General features: G+C 39.9%; 1 protein-coding gene across 3 annotated transcripts in view; it reads left to right on the top strand.

Moving 5' to 3' along the window:
- SAMD5 (sterile alpha motif domain containing 5) overlaps positions 1 to 21,280 on the top strand; it is a 426,977-nt gene that overhangs the window by 17,264 nt on the left and 388,433 nt on the right. Inside the window, exon 2 of one of the 3 annotated variants that reach the window (XM_041745579.1) lies at positions 3,117 to 3,268. The exons of the other annotated variants lie outside the window; for them this stretch is intronic. Within the exon in view, the coding sequence (XP_041601513.1) occupies positions 3,117 to 3,227 (111 nt within the window). The 3' untranslated portion in view covers positions 3,228 to 3,268. Of the gene's footprint in view, positions 1 to 3,116; positions 3,269 to 21,280 lie in introns of those variants that run through there. 3 annotated transcript variants of the gene reach the window in all.

Genomic DNA, 21,280 nt, shown 5'->3' on the forward strand with positions numbered 1-21,280 from the left:
TAGAAAGCTAAAATGTAATCTTCCATCCTACCTAGATTTACTTTTTCAGTCAGACTTCCACAAGTTAGGATAAACTTCTTGCTGTTGGTAACTTTTAGATAGAATGTAAGGACATACAGCTTTGAAATATGCAGAATAGTAATAACTGATCATGGTCGATATTTCTTATTTGTTGAGTGCTTTACCATGGTATTTCATTAAGCCCTTGTTATAAGCCTCTGTGGTAATGTTTTTGTCATGCTTGTTTTATAGAGGAAGTAAATGAGGCCTAAAGCACTTACGTAACTTGTCCAAAGTCACACAATTAGCACATCTTCTTTCGAAACCTGGTGTGCTGCTCCCAGAGCCCGTGATCATCATTACTGTGCCATTCTGCCTAAAACCTTGCTTTGTTTGGAGGGGGAGTCCTGGGTGGCTCAGTGGTTGAGCGCCTGCCCTTTGGCTCAGGTTGTGATCCCAGGTCCTGGGATCAAGTCCCACATTGGGCCCCTTGAGGGAGCCTGCTTCTCCCTCTGCCTATGTCTCTGCCTCTCTCTCTCTGCATGTCTTGTCTAATAATATCTTTAAAAAAAAAATAAACCCTTGCTTTAGGGGGAAAAATACCCTTTCAGTTGGTGAAAAACAGGTGTGGGGTAAGGAGTGGGTATGTCTTGAGATTTGTATGTTTATTTTAATTTAACAGCATGCTAATTAGTTTAGATTTCCAAAACATTATGCTAGAATGAATCCATGTTTTATATTTGATTTAAGTCAGAAAGAATTCATTCAGTCTTTCAACACATCACAAATAACCATCAACAGAAGGAACCTCGAAAGAAAGATACATGTAGATTAAATCACACCAGTTTGGTAAAAAAAAGTTCTTGTTAAACTTGAGCATCTGATGTCTTGTCCTGTATTCTATTACAAGATGACAAAGTGATTAGCAACCATTAACTCTGTGTGATTGCCGCTGTGTTACCAAGTGCAAACAAATATTGGTTCTCTTTTGTTCAGCTTTTCAATTTTAGTTTATTGATAACTTAAGACCTTGCAATTTTAGTTTATGATAACTTCTTAAGATCTAAGGCTTTCTTCCTTTTATTTATTTTTATTTTTTTAATTTATTTTTTTTATTGGTATTCAATTTGCCAACATATAGCATAACACCCAGTGCTCATCCCATCAAGTGTCCCCCTCAGTGCCCGTCACCCAGTCACCCCCACCCCCCACCCACCTCCCCTTCCACCACCCCTAGTTCGTTTCCCAGAGTTAGGAGTCTCTCATGTTCTGTCTCCCTTTCTGATATTTCCCACTCATTTTTTCTCCTTTCCCCTTTATTCCCTTTCACTATTTTTTATATCCCCCAAATGAATGAGACCACATGTTTGTCCTTCTCTGTTGACTTATTTCACTCAGCATAATACCCTCCAGGTCCCTCCATGTCAAAGCAAATGGTGGGTATTTGTCGTTTCTAATGGCTGAGTAATATTCCATTGTATACATAGACCACAGATTCTTTATCCATTCATCTGTTGAAGGACACCGAGGCTCCTTCCACAGTGTGGCTATTATGGACATTGCTGCTATAAACATCGGGGTGCAGGTGTGCCAGCATTTCACTGCATCTGTATCTTTGGGGTAAATCCCCAGCAGTGCAATTGCTGGGTCATAGGGCAGGTCTATTTTTAACTCTTTGAGGAACCTCCACCCAGTTTTCCAGAGTGGCTGCACCAGTTCACATTCCCACCAACAGTGTAAGAGGGTTCCCCTTTCTCCACATCCTCTCCAACATTTGTTGTTTCCTGCCTTGTTAATTTTCCCCATTCTCACTGGTGTGAGGTGGTATCTCACTGTGGTTTTGATTTGTATTTCCCTGATGGCAAGTGACGTGGAGCATTTTCTCATGTGCTTCTTGGCCATGTCTGTGTCTTCCTATGTGAGATTTCTGTTCAACACCCTTTTTGAACTTGGCCACAGTAACTTCTTGCAAGATACATCCACGGAGGCAAGAGAAACAAAATCAAAAATGAACTATTGGGACTTCATCAAGATAAGAAGCTTCTGCACAGCAAAAGATACAGTCAACAAAACTAAAAGACAACCTACAGAATGGGAGAAGATATTTGCAAATGACATGTCAGATAAAGGGCTAGTATCCAAGATACTTATTAAACTTATTAAACTCAACAGCAAAGAAACAATCCAATCATGAAATGGGCATGATATGAAATGATTCCTTTTAGAATCAAGAGAGAATAATGTGTGCATGAGGCATTTAACTGAATGATTCTTTTCTTAGAATATGTCTAGAAGTTAATTGGAGTTGCTTTCTTAGCCTTCATCAGGTTTTCTTTTTTTAAATATCCATGATGGTACATTTGGTGTTTGTGAGGTAATATTTGGAAACAGTTGAAAGTCATTCTGGTAGATGAGTTGGCTAGCGTGTAGTCCCATTTTTAGTGCCACATTCTAATCAAATGAAAAATAAAACAAAAATGTGATTAGAAAATGATAAGGCTAGTTTTCTTAGAATTAGGCATTTCCAGGGGGAAATGGTTCATTAATATCTTGATCCCCATAGGTGGTTCTACTGTTGTAATAAGCATAGTCTCCCAACAAAAAGTAGTTTTAAAGATACATCTTTGGCATGTAAGTCTTGATTTGTTTGTGTAAAAAAAATCTACTTAACCTTTTGTAATAAGTATCCCCTTATTACATGGATGGTCATATTTTGCTATTAAAATTAAGAATAAATATTTGAAATTCAGTGACTAGCAAATATAAACCTGGGAAACATGTTCCCTTCTAGGCCTTAATTGTGAAAGGGAAGAGTAAGCCTGTTCTGAAGAATTAGTCGCCATAGTATATAGATCCGATAAGACTGAGCCCAATGTTGTATCTATGAACATCATGTGTGTTTTAGTGGGGATGTCTAGGTTATCTTTAGATCATCTGAGTGTGAACCAAAGAGTCGCATGCTAAACAGTGGCTTTGTTGTGTTGGAAAGAAAGGAAAGGGGAGTTTCAAAATAATGAGAAAGTATTTGGTTATACTGTAATATTCTGTAGAATCAATAATTCCTATAGATCATTGTTTTGAATGATTTTGAACTCTATAATTCTCTGTTCACATAGGGTGTCGAAAGCCATAAGAAGACATTGCTCCCCCCCAAAAGAAGACATTGCTCCCACTTTAACCTTGAGAAAAGAATGGATAACCTACAATATCCTGCCCTTTTTTTTTAATTATTATTTCATCAGAGACCTGAGGTCTAAAAGCAGCCAGGTGTTCCAAGTTCCAAGGAGAGAAGGGACATATCATTATTTTGTCTTTGGCTGAGCCCAAGTGATGGAGGGTTAACAACCATTAAAGCAAATATAAGGAAAACAACAAAAATTTTTGTGAATTTTTAAAGGCCAAGTATGGGTTGGCATAATAATTTCAAAATTTCGGGATCCTTAGACATAAAGAGGATCTGGACCCCTTTGTCAGCTCTTTACCACAGGCCTCCATTAGATGATCCTGAGAGATTAGAAGTGGAAGAGGAAGTCAGAGCCCCTCAGTGGCACAGGCTGACATGTGATGACTACTACCTTTGGGAGGTAGGCACAGAGTCCACTAGTGTCCCAGAACTTCTTTGGACACAGAGGCTGTCACAGACAGGGGGTGGGCAAGAAACCTGCCCAAACACCTGGATCCAGACAAAGTTTGGCAGCTGTTGGGATAATATGCTCCTGCACCCTTCATTGACACTAGATAAATCCTACCTGGACCAGGAGAGGGGTGGGAAATCACTTGTGCCTGGGACCTGAACTGGTATACACAGTGAGGAGCAGCCTTGAACCCAACACCACCCAACAGTACTAGGTAGAGATTGGCTGTCATTCATGCTTGAAAGAGGTAGGAGTGCTGAGAAAACCTTACTGCTGAAGCTCAGATCCACGAGGTCTACCAGAAACAGAGACTACAGCAGAATAAAGAAAACCTCTTTGGCTTGACTATGAGACTTGCATGCAATAACAATCTAAAGCTGCAGGAAGGACATGGGTGGCGACAGAGGCCTCCTGTGTAATGTAAGTGTGGAAGAAGAACACTGAGACAAACCCTCCATCACACCAGGCTTCACAGTAAATACAAGGTTACTGGAATCCACTGCTAGAGGCATTCCTGGCCTTTGCTGAACTGAAGGTTACTATAGCAAGCACAAAATGCAAAGCTACTGCAACTACTTTTATTTTGACTCAGCCACTCACAAAAATAGCCTGACAGCAGAGGAGATATGCCCATTCCAGAAGTCAACTTGGTTTACCTCAGTCTTGGCTATTCATTTACATACGGTGTTTTGCATTTAATAAAAAAAATTTACAAGACATGCAAAAGGAAAAGGAAAAAAAAAAAAAAACCAAGAGAAAAATCAGTCGCTAGAACTAGACCCAGTAAGGGCAGGGATGTGGAAACTGCCAGATAGAACCTTAAAAAATGGCTATGAATTATAAAGAAGTATACCCTACTAATGTTAGATGATAATAGGGAAAACTAGGTGGGGGATTATAAGAGAAACTTCTGTAGTGTCCAATTAAATTTAAAACTGTTTTGAAAAATAAAGTTTATTTAAAAGTTATATTGTTAGAGGATACATTTAAATTATATTGTTAAGGAAATAAAAGGTTAAGCCAGACACTGGGAAAAAGAATTTGCTGAAGTATGTGTCTGATAAAGAACTGGTAACTAAAATATATAAAGAACTCTTACAATTTACTAATAAGATAAACAGTTCAAGAGGAAAATGGACTAACATTTGGACCTTAATCAAAGAAGATATATGGATTTCAGTTGTGCAAGTGACACTCAATGTCATTAGTCATTAGAGAAATGTAAATTAAAACCACAGTGAGGGGGATCCCTGGGCGGCTCAGTGGTTTAGTGCCTGCCTTCGGCCCAGGGTGTGATCCTGGAGACCCAGGATCAAGTCCCACGTCAGGGCTCCCTTTGGGGAGCCTGCTGCTTCTGCCTGTGTCTCTACCTCTCTCTCTCTCTCTCTCTCTCTCTCTCTCTCTCTCTGTCTTTCATGAATAAATAAATAAAACTTTAAAAACAAAACAAAGACTTGATGTGTATATACATAGCAGTTTTCCTTAAAACAGCCACAAACTGGAAATGATTCAAACCTCCATCTACTTGTGAATGGAAAAAATAGATTGCATATATCCATATTATGAAATACTACAGAGAAAAAAAGGAACAAATCACTGATTCTTACCTAATGTAGATAAACCTCCAAAGCATTACACAAAATGAAAGAAGCTAGACACAAAAGAACGCATAGGGTATGAGTCCAGTTATAGGACTAGGCTAGAGAGAGGGTACTGATGGCAGAAGGGCAGGTGGAAAATTTTTAAGATGGGAATGTTACATATCTTGATTTGGTTATGGATACCTGAGTATATACATTTGTCAAAACTCATTGAGCCATAGAGATAAAAAATGGCAAATCACTGTGCAAATTATGTCGTCAAACCCATCTAAAACATGAAATTCTAGACGAACATACAGTAGGTGTTCAGAAAATGATTTCAAATGGAATTTTAAAACCTTTTGCAATCTCTAATAATGCTGTGCTCTCTGAGTGGCCTCGAGTAAGTTGTTTCACTTATTAGTGCTTTATTTTCCTTATCTGTAAAATGAGATACTAATCCTATAGATCTTGGTTGATTTTTTGGTGAAGCATTAATTAAATAGTATGCATAAAGGGCTTAGAAAAACTCCCAGAATTTGCTTAAGTATTCAAATGATCTTCTGTGTGATGATGTTGACGTTATTTTGGCTCCTGTTTGTGACCTAGACTGAGAACTTAGATGAATGTTACTAGTTTACTTCAACATTGATGTTTGCTTGTATCATCGCCTAAAATCATATTTGCATTCATCCAAAGTTTTTTGTTTGTTTTTGAGCACTCTCTAATGTCAGACAGTATGTTGAGTGCTGGAATTCCCTTGAAGAATAAGACTCAGCCTTTGCCCTCAGGAATTTTGTTGTGGAAACAGACCACTCAGTAGGGGATTACAATGCGTTGCCTGTGATAAGTAGCGTGAGTAGGTGTGGGAGCCTCTTATGGGAATCTGTGGAATAGACATCTAATCTGGAGAGGAGAAGGATTTTATGGAGGAGGCGATGATATGGCTGCACCCTATGTGTGTTGGAGGCAAGTTGGCTATCAGTTTGGTCTATTTGGGAGTGGGGATACAGTTTTTTTAAAGTCCATGGAACACTAAAACTGAAGGAAAAAAATCGACCTAAAGAAGCCCCCTGAATCTGTATAAATAGCATTTGATCTCTTAATCAATTGCTCTATAAAGTACAGGTAGCTAGAGGTTCCAAAGGATATGATGCTTTTTCCCATTTATGACTTGGCATTGTTGTTAGGCACAGAGGAAAGGTCAAACTTAAACCACAGCCATCAACCTCCTAAGGAGAGCTGTTAAGATTTTAATTGAGGTGTGAACCATGGTGGTTGGTTCCTGTGGAGGCAAAATCAGTCAATGCCTGTGTCACAGTCCGATGAAGACAGAAACATCTGCCAGCCTGTGTTAGAGAGAAGCACTGGTTACTGTCAGTGTCCCTGAAGGTGCTCCACAAATTCTGCTTCTTGGCAGGATCCGTCTGTTGATATGCTTATCTACAGGTAGAAAGAAATACCATGAAGAAAGCCAGCATGCCTTCTGGAAAGCTAGATGGTTTTATGATGGCGATAGGACATCAATCTCTAAACCAACCTTAAGTTCCCAACAAGCAGGGACACCTGGGTGGCTTAACGGTTAAACGCCTGCCACCGGCCCAGGCCGTGATCCTGGAGTCCCAGGATCGAGTCCCCCCATCGGGCTCCCTGCATGGAGCCTGCTTCTCTCTCTGCCTATGTCTCTGCCTCTCTCTGTGTGTCTCTCATGAATAAATAAATAAAAATTTAAAAAAAGTTCCCAACAAGCAGATACAGGTCCAACCTTCTGGCCATTATCCTTGGATATACCACTGAGACTGAACCTGGCTGCTGCTTGACGTTTCATTGTGTCGCCTACCTACCACACTTTTCAAATGGCCTGCTAGAAATGAATTCCTAGGGCAGAGTTCAAGCGTGATGATATAGGCTTGTTGCAATTCTGCTGAAAAACACAATTGCAGAGGGAATGGGGGACAGTGTTTTGCAGAGAAAACATTGTAAACTTAGAAATGTTTAGACTTAGGGGTATCTGGGTGGCTCAATTGGTTAAGCATCTGTTTTCAGCTCAGGTCATGATCCCTCTGTCCTGGGACAGAGCCCTGAGTCCGGCTCCCTACTCAGTAGGGAATCTGCTTCTCACTCTCCCTCTGCTGCTCTGCATGGCTTGGGTTTTCTCTCTCTCTCTCTCTTTCTCAAATAAATAAAATCTTAAAAAAAAAAAAAAAAGTTTAGGCTTAGATTTGATGAGTTGCATATTTTTGTTTAGTTCTACACCTTAGCATATTACTGATTATTCTTGATTAATATTACTAATGACGTTCAGCAAATTCTTATTGACCCCAAAGGATAGGTGCTATGTAGGGAATTGAAAGCTAAAGTATAATTGTGTCCTAATGGAATTTATCATCTGGAGGGAGATCTTTATACAGGTTCAGTATCTGCATCTAGCCACATGTGTGCGCAGATAGAAATGCATTTACAAATCCATACATAATAAAATATGTAATTAGGTCAGGATACATAACATTTTAATATGTGAATGCTAAAGTGAGGTATAAACAATTCTATGGAAGCACCAACGAGAAGACTTCATTTTGATTGGGGGTTTGGAGAAACTTTGGAGAACAGGTGGAACGGGAGGATCAGTAGGATTTCACTAGGCAGAGCCACATGGTAGACTCAACTGGATGCTAAGGGAACTGCACTGAGTTCTACAAGTATCTTGTCTATTTTTATAAACTTCCCTGTATTCAGCCCTTGCTGGAAGTATTTGTTGAATGAATGATGGCAGGAGACAGCAAAGCAAGTCCCAGAGTAAAGAAAGTACATGATATGGATTGGCAAGTGGCCCACCGTGGGTGGTGGTAGTGGGGGTGTAGGTGAAGTATGGGGTAGGTTGAAGCATAGGGTTGGGATGAGAAACTTTCCTGTAGTCCTAGAGTTTAGAATTTGCTCCACTCAGACCTGTCAGAAATGTTTGACCTGGAGAGTTACTTAAACCTACTTTTTTTAAACAAAGCTCCTGTATACTTTTACTTTTCTTAGAATTCTTTCCCATTCTCTCCTCAGGAGTTTCTAATCTCTTTTTCCACAGATACCCCATTTATTGTGTCCCACCCAACCTACCATCTTCTGGCTTTGGTTTATAAAACTTTGATACATGGCTCCAATGGTAATCAGTTATCCTGTTTTTATTGATCAAAAGTATGTACCCAAGAACAGGGTATCCTGCAAAGGTTGAGTGTGGATTGACTTGCTAACATATTTGTTTGCTAGGGCTGCCATTCCAAAACTCCATAGTCTAGGTAGCATAAGCAACAGAAGTTTATTTTCTCGCAGTTCTGGAGGCTAGAAGTCTGACATCAGGGTATGAGCAGATTTGATTTCTTGAGGTCTCTCTCCTCGGTTATGGATGAACATTTTCTTTCTCTGTACGCACAGTCTGTGCGGCCGTGGCCTAATCTCTTAATTTCTTCTTCTTATAAGGACACTAGACATATTGTATTAGGACCCACCCATATGACCTTATTTTACCATAAGTACCTATTTAAAAGCCTTTTCTCCAATACAGTCACATTCTGAGGTGCTGGGGTCTTAGGATCTCAACCTATTAATTTTGGAGGGGACACAATTCAGTCTATAACACTCACCTAGGGAGTTAATTTCGTGCTATATCACCTGGCAGGAAGTTACGACATTGGGTTTTAAGTCAATGTGGATTGCAGATGGTTGGAATCTGAGCTAGAATCTAAGACTTAAAGGGAGCTGGTTGCTCAGAAGTTGATGAAACTAGATTGTTGCCTAGGAAAAGTGGTCCCTTCTGAAGACCCCAGTCTCTACCCAATCCAGGAGCAGTCTATTTTATACTAGTATGAAGTGAGTTTGGGAAATGATGAGCACAAATCCATAGCATATTTGTATGATATGTGCTAGAGAATAACCAACTAAACAGGTATGATTGATAGGATCTCAGGCTCTCAGGTCAGATGCCCCTGACACCATCACTTTTGCTCTGTATGACTTTAGGCAAGCAGCTTTACCTTTCTCTGCCACTCTTTACTTATCTATAAATCAAAGATAAAATATTTTCTGCCTCACAGGAGGATTAAATGAGAAAATGTACAGTGCTTACTACATAGTAAGTGCTCAGTAAGTTAACTTATATATATTCAGTGTTGGGTATTATTAAAAATAAATGGTTGATCTGTTTACAGGCATGTTAGCTATAGAACTGTAGCAAAGTATTAGTCTTTGGCAGTTACATTTATGCAAATTGAAGAAATAATTTTTCTCAGGTCAATCATATATTCCAGGTTGCTTAAAAAATATCTTAACTATTCTTGTAGCCTTATCAAATAAAGGGTACTTTTTTAAAAAAGATTTTATTTATTTACTTATTTGACAGAGGGAGAGAGAGCACAAGCAGGGAAGTGACAGGCAGAGAGAGGGAGAAGCAGGCTCCCTGCTGAGTGAGGAGCCCAATGCGGGGCTTGATCCCTGGGATTATGACCTGAGTTGAAGGCAGACGCTTAACTAACTGAGCCACCCAGGTATCCCTAAAGTGTACTTTTTATTCTGTGTATACCCCAGTAATATTCAAGAGTACTTTCCTTGGCCTTAATCCAATAATTGGATGAATACCAATTCAAATCTAATTTAGGTGGATTTATCTTCTAGAATTGAACATTTAATCTCTTAATGATATGAACTTTAGCTGTCTAACTTATGAGGTGTACATACAAATAAGTCATTTCTTTGTGTCAAGATAGAATGTGTGGATGCCATTATTGCTTAACTGTGTAAATTTATAGGAAGCCTGACAAGAGTTTTGTATAAAGATCATAGCATTCATAGAAAATGCCGAATAAATTAATCAATAATGATTTTCTTGGACCTTTCATACTCTCTGCCTTCTCTGTCTCTACCTTGAGTAAATTATTATTAATGCTTTCCATACCACTCATTTTGCTAGTACTAATGCTCATTTTAGAATATTTTAAAGTATCCAATAAAACTGAATTGAGCACTTAGCAATACTTTGCAATATGAGGCTGTTTGCATATTGTCATAAACTCATTCTTTCAGCGTTTGCCCAAATCATGCAATGCACATGGTAGCTGAAATGCAGTTTATCTTGCCTGTTTCAATGAATAGTTAGTTAAAAGGGTTTATTAGTTAGAAATGGGTTGAGAGGACATTTAAAAATATGGATAGAGCTTTGGGATTTTTTCAGCATTTTTTCTTATTGTCTTTTTTTCTTTAAAATGGATTAGTTTTTACATATATGGGGGAGATATTTTTCTGATATTTAGATTCTGCTCAGAAAAACTACAGATAGAATTCTCAAGCATATGAAGAAGTTTTGCTGCAGGAAAGGAAATATTTGTTGTTTGTATTTTAGAGTTCTCTTTAGTAATAATTAGCCTTAGAATATTAATTATACACAGTGGTGACATGGGTAGGAATCACATTCATATGAGCGGGGAACGTTTTTTGGTGATACAGTCCTTACCTGGCCATGTGCACATGCATGCACGCGCACACATACGGTTGTCTTGTTGGCATTTACCTGGGAGCAAAGGCAGTGTACAGTATGCAGGAGGCAGGTGCAGACAGCTCTTTCGAAGTGATAGGTCATGTCAGCTCTCATTTCCTTTCTGTAGGGAAGTACAGAGTGGAGCAGCCCTGGTGCCCTCTGGGGCCCACCAACTCTTAGACGTCTTAGACGCACGCCATGGAGCCCCAGCCCCTGCCTCCTCATCCACAACTGCCTTGTGGTTTTGTTTCTGTTTTGTTTTAAGATCTTTGTGGATATTATTGAGGATTGCATAATTAATTTAATAAGCAGAACAACCAGTGCGATGCAGACCTTGCAGACAAAGGACTTGCTGTAAATGCTGAGAATGACCAACTGAAAGGAAGAGAGTAGGCGTGCAAAGCGTTTGGGCGGAGGTGAGGTCTTAGTGAGATGTGGGCCAGCCCAGTGGCTCCCAAACTCTGGGAGAAGTGGCAGGCTCTGGGTCCTGAGCCCTGGGCGTTTTGCATAATCAGCCTTCTTTGCAGTTTCTGCTGTATGATGTCTTAATCTGTTATTCTGAGGACTACAGAGTCATGGTACACAGATCCCAGTTAATCCAAGTTAACCTCTGAACTTGGCCTACTTTCATGTAGAATTAGTCTTCTTTAAAATTATAAACTGTCTTGACTACAGCATATTAAATAGTGCTCTGTTTATAAAACAGAGGCCTTTTTCTTCTCCTACTGTAGATCCTTTCTGGCTTTAGAAGTCTATGTAAGAAAACCAGAATATATATTTCAGTGATGTCTGACATTTAAACTTTGAAAGATTTAAAAATACTAGTTTCTTTGTCTCTTTTCTCTTCTTTCTTTTTTTTCTTTCTTCCTTTCTTTCCTTCTTTCTCTTTTCCTTCCTTCCTTCCTTCCATCATCCCTTTTCAATTTTAGAGATCAAAGAGGACCTTTAGGTGCTAAAATGCTCGATTCACTCATTCTAAGGTCTTAGAAAAATAATCTTGTTTATGTGAATAAAGTTCAATCCACGTTGAAATCTACACTAAAGTCCTACTAGTTATGATTATATAAATTGTACAAGTGAATTTGGCTAGGCATTTAAAATATTCCACCTGAAATTGCAGTAGGTCATTGTAATCTTAGATTATTAGCAGGATAATTGCTATTTTAAGTCTTCTCAGTTCTTTAAGATGTGAAGGCAGGCCCATGTCTTCTCCATCTCTTCAGCCCAAAGCCAGACGCCTGGTGCTTGGCAGGCATCGATGAGTGTCACACTGAGTGGAACTTACACTAAAAGGACACTTGTGTCCATTTTCATCTTGCTCGTTAGTGTGAACAAGCATATCAACCAACATTCTTGTCACAATCTCATTCTCCTATAGGTTGGCTTCTAATTAAAGAGTTCAGCCCGAATCAACAAAAACACTCTGTTGGAATCGGTTGGAGATATGGAATTCACAATAAGGGGTATTATACATTTATTAACATTTTTGGCAAGTGTGTGTTACGCATCCTTTATATCAGTAAAATTTATAATAAATATATGAACACGTATATGCACATACATCTCCCACCTACCCATCCAGAGAGCCAATTTTCAAATATTTAGCAATGCCCCCCACTGAAGAGGTCTTATTATTATAGTTACTTCTAGGATTTGGGGTAGTAAAGGTTAACTTTAGTTCTTCTGAGCTGAAATTCGAAGGAGTGGCCTTATCTTATTCTCCATGCTGTAGGTAACTGCAATAGAGCCTGGCCCCAGGAATAGTTAGGCCTTGTGCAGTGAAGGAATCTAGCAGCTCTGCTGGAAGCAAGTGTGTCACATTCATAGTTCAGACTCCAGTGAAGGAGACCACAGCAATCCCCTGAGCCCAGTGGTGGAGCCGGGTCTTATAGAGATGAAGCTTATAAAATCGAGGGAGCCCTGTTTAAGGAACGGAGTACACAGTGAGGTAAATGGCCTGGGAAAAGTCCAGGTAAGAAGCCCTGAGGCTTCAACTTCAATGTAGACATGCCTTTGATCAAACAGGGCATTTAAGAGATCAAACAAGCTTGCAGACTGAGATGGGAAGATAGACCAACAGGATTCTCACGAACATCAGTGGTGGCCAAAGACTGTGAGGTAGTCACAATAAATCCAGCAGGAAGAAGAGCCTTGTATTACAGAAACAGAACCAATAGGATGGGGTGGGAGTGTGTGGAGAGAGAGAGAGAGAGAGAGATATTGATTAGCTGATTTTAAGAAATGGGCTTACACAATTATGGGGCTGGCAAGTCTAAAATCTGCAGGGAAGACCAGCAGGCTGGAAGGGAAGGGAAGAGGTGATATTGAGGTTTTGACTGTCCAGAGATAGAATTCCTCCCTCCTTTCCTCTTCAGTCTTTGCTGTTTAGGCCTTCAACTGATTGGATAAGGCCCACCCACATTATGCAGGATAATCTGCTTTATTGAAAATCTGATTTATTTATTTAAAATTTTTTTAAAATCTGATTTAAATGTTAATCACGTATAAAAAAAATATCTTCACAGTAACATCTAGACTGTTTTTGACCAAAAACTTGGGCGCCATAGTCAAGCCAAGTTGATACATAGAATTAATTCACCATCACAAGGCCCGAGTGCAAGTTTTTGGCGCAGATTGCAGCAAGGGACTCGAGGGGCAGCTCACCTCCTGCTGTGGAGATGGCCTGTTACATCCAGAAGGGAGGAGAAGGACTACAGGTGGAATACGGCAGTCGGATGAGCCCTTGTACTTTTCCAGACTGTTTTCTGCTATGTAAAATGAGAGCATTTGCAGACATGCATGTCAGAGGTGAAAACACTAGAGTTCTCAGTTGTGGGTTTTTTTTGTTTGTTTCCATAGACCTGTTTTTTGAGGCAGAATTTCACAAGGAGTCTCAGACTTGGAAACAGAGTTAGAAGGAGCTTGCCGAGAGGCTGGTGAGGATAAGCAACAGGAACTGCCCCCTGCCGATGACCCCCCCAGCAGGTGTGAGAATCATTGGTCACTGTCTTCTAACCCTGCTCTCCTGTCTCAGTGTTGGTTTTGTTTTTGTTTTTAGATTTTATTTATGTATTTATTCATGACAGACAGAGAGAGAGAGGCAGAGACATAGGCCGAGGAAGAAGCAGGCTCCCTGCAGGGAGGCCCATACTGGAGTTCTCCATCCCAGAACCCTGGGATCATGCCCTGAGCCAAAGGGAGACACTCAAGCACTGAGCCACCTAGAGGCCCCTCCCTTCTTTGTTTTTGAACTGTGTCCTAGGGTCTTAGAATGACAAAAGCAAGATTTGAAGTCACATTCCTTCTGGCTGCAAAATTCTTTTTACCCATTGAAAGGTATAGTTTGCCCTTGCTTACTTGCATGGCTTTGCTCAAACACATGCATACATTTTAACATCTAGAAACGTTTTTTACAGTTTCAAATGAGAGCTCATGCAAGACTGCACTGGAGAAAGTTCTAATGGAGCAAAATCTGATTTAAACACATTAATTGAATTTATATGAAAGCGAGAAAACTTTAATTTTTAAAAAAGTTACTATCTGAATCTCTGTGTTGGCATTTATGTGTTTGATTTCTTTGGAGCCAAATTGGGTATAATGACCAGAATAAACAATAGTTAGATCTAAATAACTTGAGAAAGGACACTTAGTTCTGAAATTATGCGAGTGTTAAAGAGTTAGGATTATGGACATTTTTTTTTAATACTTTGACATAAAGATATGGTCTCTCTTGATGAACCTTATAATTGATAAGGAAAAACAAATTTGTAAACTACTAAATGCATAAGTTAAAAGAGAGCTTCCAGCAGCAAAGATGGGGGAAAAGGATTGTTAAATGAACAAAGAGTTTAGAATAAGGAGAATGGCAGGCATCTGACTGGCTCAGTCGGTAGAGCATGTGACTCCTGTTCATGGGTTGTGAGTTCAAGCCCATGTTGGGTGTGGAAATAACTTGAAAAATAAAAAAAAAATCTTTAAGGAGAATGAATTCTTTAGGGTGGGGTGATCTGAGCATCTATAACAAGGACGGAACTTAAGTCAGGTGTAGATATGAGTGAGGAGGAGCAGCAGAGGCAGCCCTGCAGAGTGTAAAATAGCAGCACACATGCAGAGTGGGATAGGATGTTCAAAGGAGCGAAATCTTCTCTTTTTAAACGTAATGGAAAAGATATATTTAAAATTCAGATACTTAAAGGAGATTAAGGCCCTTAAGATCCCAGCATACTGTGAATAGGAAATTATAAGGCATATAATTTGCACAAAGACTCCCTGTGGTGGCCCAACCTTGTTATAAGAAAATTGTTGGCTTTGCAGGGCTGTAACCTCTATTGTGGACATCAGGCAAATTAGTAAGAGTCAATATATAGAAGATTTGATTTTAATAGGATGATTGCACTATGTGCTTGGCCAGGTGATGTAAATAGTAAAAAACGCTATCTACATACATACATTCACATGATCTCCAGTGTGTATGGAATATATGGAAGAGACAGTTATTATATCATTAGCTCTTAACCTTGCATGGAAAGTTACGTGCATAGTATTTTCACCCCTCACGATGGCTTATGGTCCATTCAGTGTTCATTTCTCTCATATGCACACAAATAATGTTGCCATTATTACCCCTTCATGAATTTAATGACATGCCTTTGTCGTGTTTAGTAAGGAGATTAATGCTGATGTTGCAGGGTCTGTCATAATCCCCAATGTCCCACTGGGTGAGAGTTTCATTAGCTGAAGGTAGGTGTGGCAGTGATTCAGGAAGGGATGCACTAATTAATATGTTTTGTGGAGGGTATATTCTATTTTATTTTTCTGTTTTTTTCTTCTTATATGTTATGGCTTGCTTGAGAAATGTAAAATCCTGAATGAATAAGAAACCATCTACATAGTTTTGCTTCAGAACTGACTCCCCAAATTTGCAGTATAAAATTCTCTTACTTATTGCTCCAGATAAAGCAAAGGCTTTCAAAGGTAATTCTGAATAGCTGAAATTCTTTGGCAACAAAATAATTCTGAATACCAGTAGAAAATTTATGGATTTCAATTAGAGTTTGTAGGGTATCATAATTCCAGTTTTATATTCCATGCAGTTCAGTGTTTTGGATTTTTAATGGGGCCAGTGCAGTAATAATAAAAGTGATTCAAAATGCACCCAGTAATTACAGAGATTTGCTGTTGCCTTTGCATTAAAAATGATGATGATTTATGCTCAGTGAAATTGCGGTCTGTGGTTCTATTTAGGGTATTCTTGCTATTAAGCTGCTTATTAGTTATGGTCAGTGATTTAAAGCTTAAGAACTATATTAGAGGGCTGTAAAATTATTTATTCTTTAATAGATAATAGTAAATTTGAAACAGACGTTAGGTTAATTATAATCTTGTACATTAAAGAATATGTATTAGCCCTCTGTCACTTCCTAGGTCTTTTGAAATTCATTTCAAGTAAGTAGAGAAATGGGTGATTGGGTTGGATAGTCTGGTGTGTTCGCATCTGCTTCCTGGTTTATAAATAGTTAACACTTTCCTGAATGTTCAGTAAGATGATTTTTGCTCCTTATTGTGAGTCCTTCTTCCTGCTAAATAAATGCTTGTATTCATTTTAAACATCCTTGTTCCAGGTTGACGCTGCTTAAATTAGGCTGTAAAGATCAGAGAGGTAGGCCTGTCTTCCGATGGGGTGGGGGTGGGATCCATGGGAGACCAAGACGTTGTTAAGGATGAGCCCACTTCCAGTTGGCATTGCAAGGAGTTTGTCATTGTTTCTATTGTTATTCCATTTTCCCTATCATTAATAATTATAGTATATCTGTAAATTTATGAATGTGTATACACATATGTATATATACAGTATATATACAAAAGATCAGGATTTATATGCTCCTCATTATAGTTTTATGTAAGACAGAAATCATCCAGTGTAAATATCAGATGTGTCAAAATATGAATTTCTTGCTACAGTAATTAAATATGATATTCAAATTCCTGTGTTAACATTCTTGTGTGATGCTTGAGTGTTGTACCAAATTAAGAATAAGTCAAAGATAAAGAGACTCTGTCTAAACCAGTTGAATCGAATCAAATGAGAAAATATACGTGTATTATTCAGGATAAGTTAAGAGAATAGTCTTCCCTTTATCTGTGGCTTAGCTTTCTGTGGTTTCAGTTACCCGCGGTTAACCACGGTCTGGAAGCAGATGATCCTCCTTCTAATGGAGCTTCAGGAGGTCAGTAGCTACTTAAAGCTGTGTCACAGCACCTGTGTCATTCACCTCCTTCACCTCATCACGTGGGCATTTTAGCATCTCACGTCATTGCAAGAAGAAGGGTGAGCCTAGTAGAATAAGGTGCTATGAGAGAGGAGGGGAGACCACATTCACCTACAGGATAGAGGAACTGCTGTATAATTAAGCTAGGCAGTAATAAGAAAACATCTCTTCCCCCCCAAATCTCAAAAGCTTAACATAATCAATACTCATTTCTGGCTCCTGCAAAGTCCAGTGCATGTTGGTGGAGGCTTTCTTCCATCCAGTGACTCAGAGACCCAAGCTCCCTCCATCTAGTGACCTCTCATCTCAACAAATGGCCTCTTCAGGGACAAGAGAACTGGACATTGACTCATGATATTTTTAAGTGTGGCCTGGAGATGACGTCTATTATTTCTACTTTCATCCCATTGGTCAGAATGCCATCAAATGCTCCCCACCTTTTTGTGGGGGAACCTGAGCACTACAGCCTTCCTTTGTGCCAAGAAAAAGGAAAATAAGAGAGTATTAGGTGAACACACAGTGTTTCCTGCTGCTGCATTACATAAATGCTTTTGAACTCTTTGCATGTAATCATGTGAATTTATAATTGGAAAAATACCATAAAGGCATGACAGAGATGTCATGATAAACAGTGTCATGATCTCCCCTCCCTCCCTGACCTCATGTGCTAAGAAAATCCCTGTCACCTGTGGCTCGGTGCATTTTACTTTATCCTAGTTGCTCTACCTCTTGCCTTCCTTGAGAGTAGTTGGTGATGTAACACTGCAAATGAGCAGGTAAATGACCTCATGTTTCCCATTGGTCTGCTCTGCTCTGGATCCTGTCTTTCCATCACTGACCCTCCTCGCCTTTTCACCCGGAGAATTCCCTTCCTTTCGTTAGAATTGACCGCACACATCCTGAAGGCTGGAAGAGTTTCGTAGGTGTTTATTGGTTGAACACTTCAGTTGAGAAATCTGGCTACATGTATCATTTTGCTATTGCTTCGTGACAAATTACCACAAACCTAAAAGCTAAAAATAACGTTCCTGTATTATCTTAGAGTTCTGTAGCTCAGTGTTCTGGGCAAGCGGGACTGGGTTCTCTGTTCAGGATCTTATAAGGCCAGTCAAGATAGCAGCCACCCTGGGCTCTCATCTGGAAGATCTGGGCAACAATCTGTTTCTAAACTTAATTAATTAATTGATGAGAGATCCCAGTTCCTTGCAGCTGTAGATCTCAGGTCCCCATCTTTTTTGCTGACCCTTAAGTGTGGGCCACTCTGCATTGAGAGGTTAACTGCAGTTCTTCTCAGGTAGCCTCTCCATCTTCAAGCCAGTGGTGGTGGGTTGGGGCCATCATGTGCTCTCAATCTCTCTGACTTCCTGTCTTCTAGCCAGGAAAAACACTCTGCTTTGAAAACATGAGGATTAGATTAGATCAACCTGAAGCATCTGCCTTTTGTGTTATAATGTAACCTAATCATGAGAGTGACCTCTCACATATTCACAGGGTCCACTCATACTTGGAAGGGAGGGCGTTGGGCAAAGGCATGGGTCATCAGAGTCCTTCTTAGAATTCTGTGTCCTGTATGCATTTTGCCCAGGAGAGATTAGAAGGGAAGTTTTTGTTTAGTAGAACCTGTATTTTTCCCAGCTACAGTTTTAAAAAGGTAAGAAATCTTTCTGTAACAAGAATTAAATGCGGGTAAGGGAAGGAAGTGGCTGGGGTTTGGGAGGAGAGATGATGAATATTCTTTCAAAGGCTTTGTGATATACAGAAAATACTTAAAAAGCAACTTAATTTAGGTAATGGGCATATAAAAAGCTCACTTGCTTGATTTTTTAAATTAAGAACTATAATCATAAAATTGCATTTAATAAATACATCCAGAAAAAAAAATATAGTAATGGCCAATTAAGTGAGAGATTTGGTGGGGAATGGGAAATGGAGAGAGTGCAGAAGGTAAAATTCATTCAAGGATCTTAATAGAGTAAAAATAGCCCTTACGGGATGCCGCTAACTACTTCTAAAAACCATGTTGTGATTTTACGTCAAAGATTTCATAATTTTCTTACATATTGCCTGCTCGCAGAGAACATCCTTTATAGCTTGGCACCCCACCTCTCACTACCATGTCAGCTTTACTATATTTACAGACATGTCGTAATTTGAAATTATCTTGGTTATTTGCATGTCTAACTGTCCATCCTCTGCATTCCCTTCCCTCTCCCTAAAGTGCACACTCTGGTGTGCAGATTTCTAGGCCAGATTTTCCAGATTTCCTCAGATTTTCTAGGCCAGTGGCTAGACCTGTGCTGGGCCTATAGTGGGCACTGAGTGAACTTTGAATGAATAAATACAGGAAGACAGTGGTTTGCCACCCTTTCCTCATTGGCTTGTGACGCGAATCAAGTTAGGTGAAGACCTGGAGGTTCCATTTTTCTTTCCCAAATATGGCTCCATTTATTTCAGTGAAGCCAGCCTAACCCTTTCCCTCTTGGACTTTTCATCTGACAAAATTCTGAAGCTTCTTTTTTTTTTTTAATTTTTATTTATTTATGATAGTCACAGAGAGAGAGAGGCAGAGACACAGGCAGAGGGAGAAGCAGGCTCCATGCACCGGGAGCCTGATGTGGGATTCGATCCCGGGTCTCCAGGATCTCGCCCTGAGCCAAAGGCAGGCGCTAAGCCGCTACGCCACCCAGGGATCCCTGAAGCTTCTTAATTGTATGCAGACAACTTGACATCTCTGGTCAGCAGGCTGGTAAATAAGTGTTCTGGACGTAAGATAAGCTTATTCACACTAATACTTATTAATAAAGTACGTTGGACTTTGCCTGACAAGACAAAGCTATTTAAAATTGTTTCATTTGGGTATGCTAGGCTGTTAAATTTGAAAAAAAAAATTTTTCTGTAAAATATATAGTTTTCAGGTAATTTGAATATAAAGTTAGAACTGTAATGTTTCTTATCAGCTTTGCCCTGGAATGGAATATGGAAAATGGAAGCCTGGTCCCAGCTCTATCATTAACCTGCTCAGAAGTCACTTCATTTGTGATTTCCGAGAGCTGACTCACCTCAACATCTATAAATCGAGAAAACGTATGGCATAAGAAGTCAAAGATTTCCAACGCTTCCCCCTAAGGAATCACCCATCCTCTTTTTTTCTTCTCTCTTTCTCTCATTGGCAAAAGATCTACTTGCTTTAACTGGGACCTAATATTTCTAAATACTGGCTGGTCTTATGCTCAAAGAAAAGATGGTACGGTAAAAGCATTTGCACAGGGGTCCCTGAAGTGATTTGTTCCTCCTACCCCTGGCTTTTCGCCCATGAAAAGCCAGGGGTATAGTATGAGAGATTGTATTACTCTGCTCTGAATCAGCCTTCCTGCATTGGAGTATCACATACTCCATCCCTCTGAACTGAGCATAGGCCTGGGGCATGTTTTGGTCAAAGAAAGGTTTCTTCCAGGCAAAAGCTTTACAGACCTGTGCATGGTTCACAAATTTAACCTTTCCTCTCAAGTCACAGTGACTGGCCGTGTTCCTGATGGAGATGGTGTGGTCAGCTTTGGTCCTGCAAGCTAAGAAAATAGCACGGAACCGTAGCAGCCCCACACTGGGTTTGTGGCGTGACTGACAAATAAACCTTTGCTGCTGTGGGGCTATTTGTTACTATGGCGTAACTGGCCCAACCTGACTGATACACTTGCCTGGTGCTGGTGTATGCCACTTCACATTATCTTGGCCTCAGTTTCATATTGCAACCAGTGCTAAGCCAGCAGTTCTCCTCAGTCTTCCACTAGCAACACGTGGGTGCAGCCTGACAGCTCATTGGCTGAAGCCTGTGATTCTTGCTTTATGTTTAGGGCTTCCTCTGTTTTGTCATACACTCCTGTGGGAGCTGACTGAGGACTCACATGTGCAAACAGGAATTGCAGAGAAATTAACACCCGCGAGGCGAACATCCACAAATGGGCAATAAATTCTGAGGGATAAACATTTTCCTCTCCCTTCTCTTACATGCAGGGTTCTGAGACACATTTCTATTGCAGGATTGAACCTAAGTGGCCGGCTCCAGGATGAATCCTCCTGTTGGCTTTCCTTTCCCGAGTTCCCTTTCCCGGGCCCTTACTTTTGCTCTCCAGAATCACATTCCCAAATAAACTGCATGCACGCAAGCCTTTGTCTCAGGCTCTGTTTGGTGGAGGAACAGGACTCCTCACCGGTTAGACCTTCATTTAATCGACCCCATCAGAACACTGTCCACCACCAGAGTGAATTATTTAAGTAATT

The sequence above is a fragment of the Vulpes lagopus genome, chromosome 2, assembly GCF_018345385.1.
Source record: "Vulpes lagopus strain Blue_001 chromosome 2, ASM1834538v1, whole genome shotgun sequence".
NCBI classification, from domain to species: domain Eukaryota; kingdom Metazoa; phylum Chordata; class Mammalia; order Carnivora; family Canidae; genus Vulpes; species Vulpes lagopus.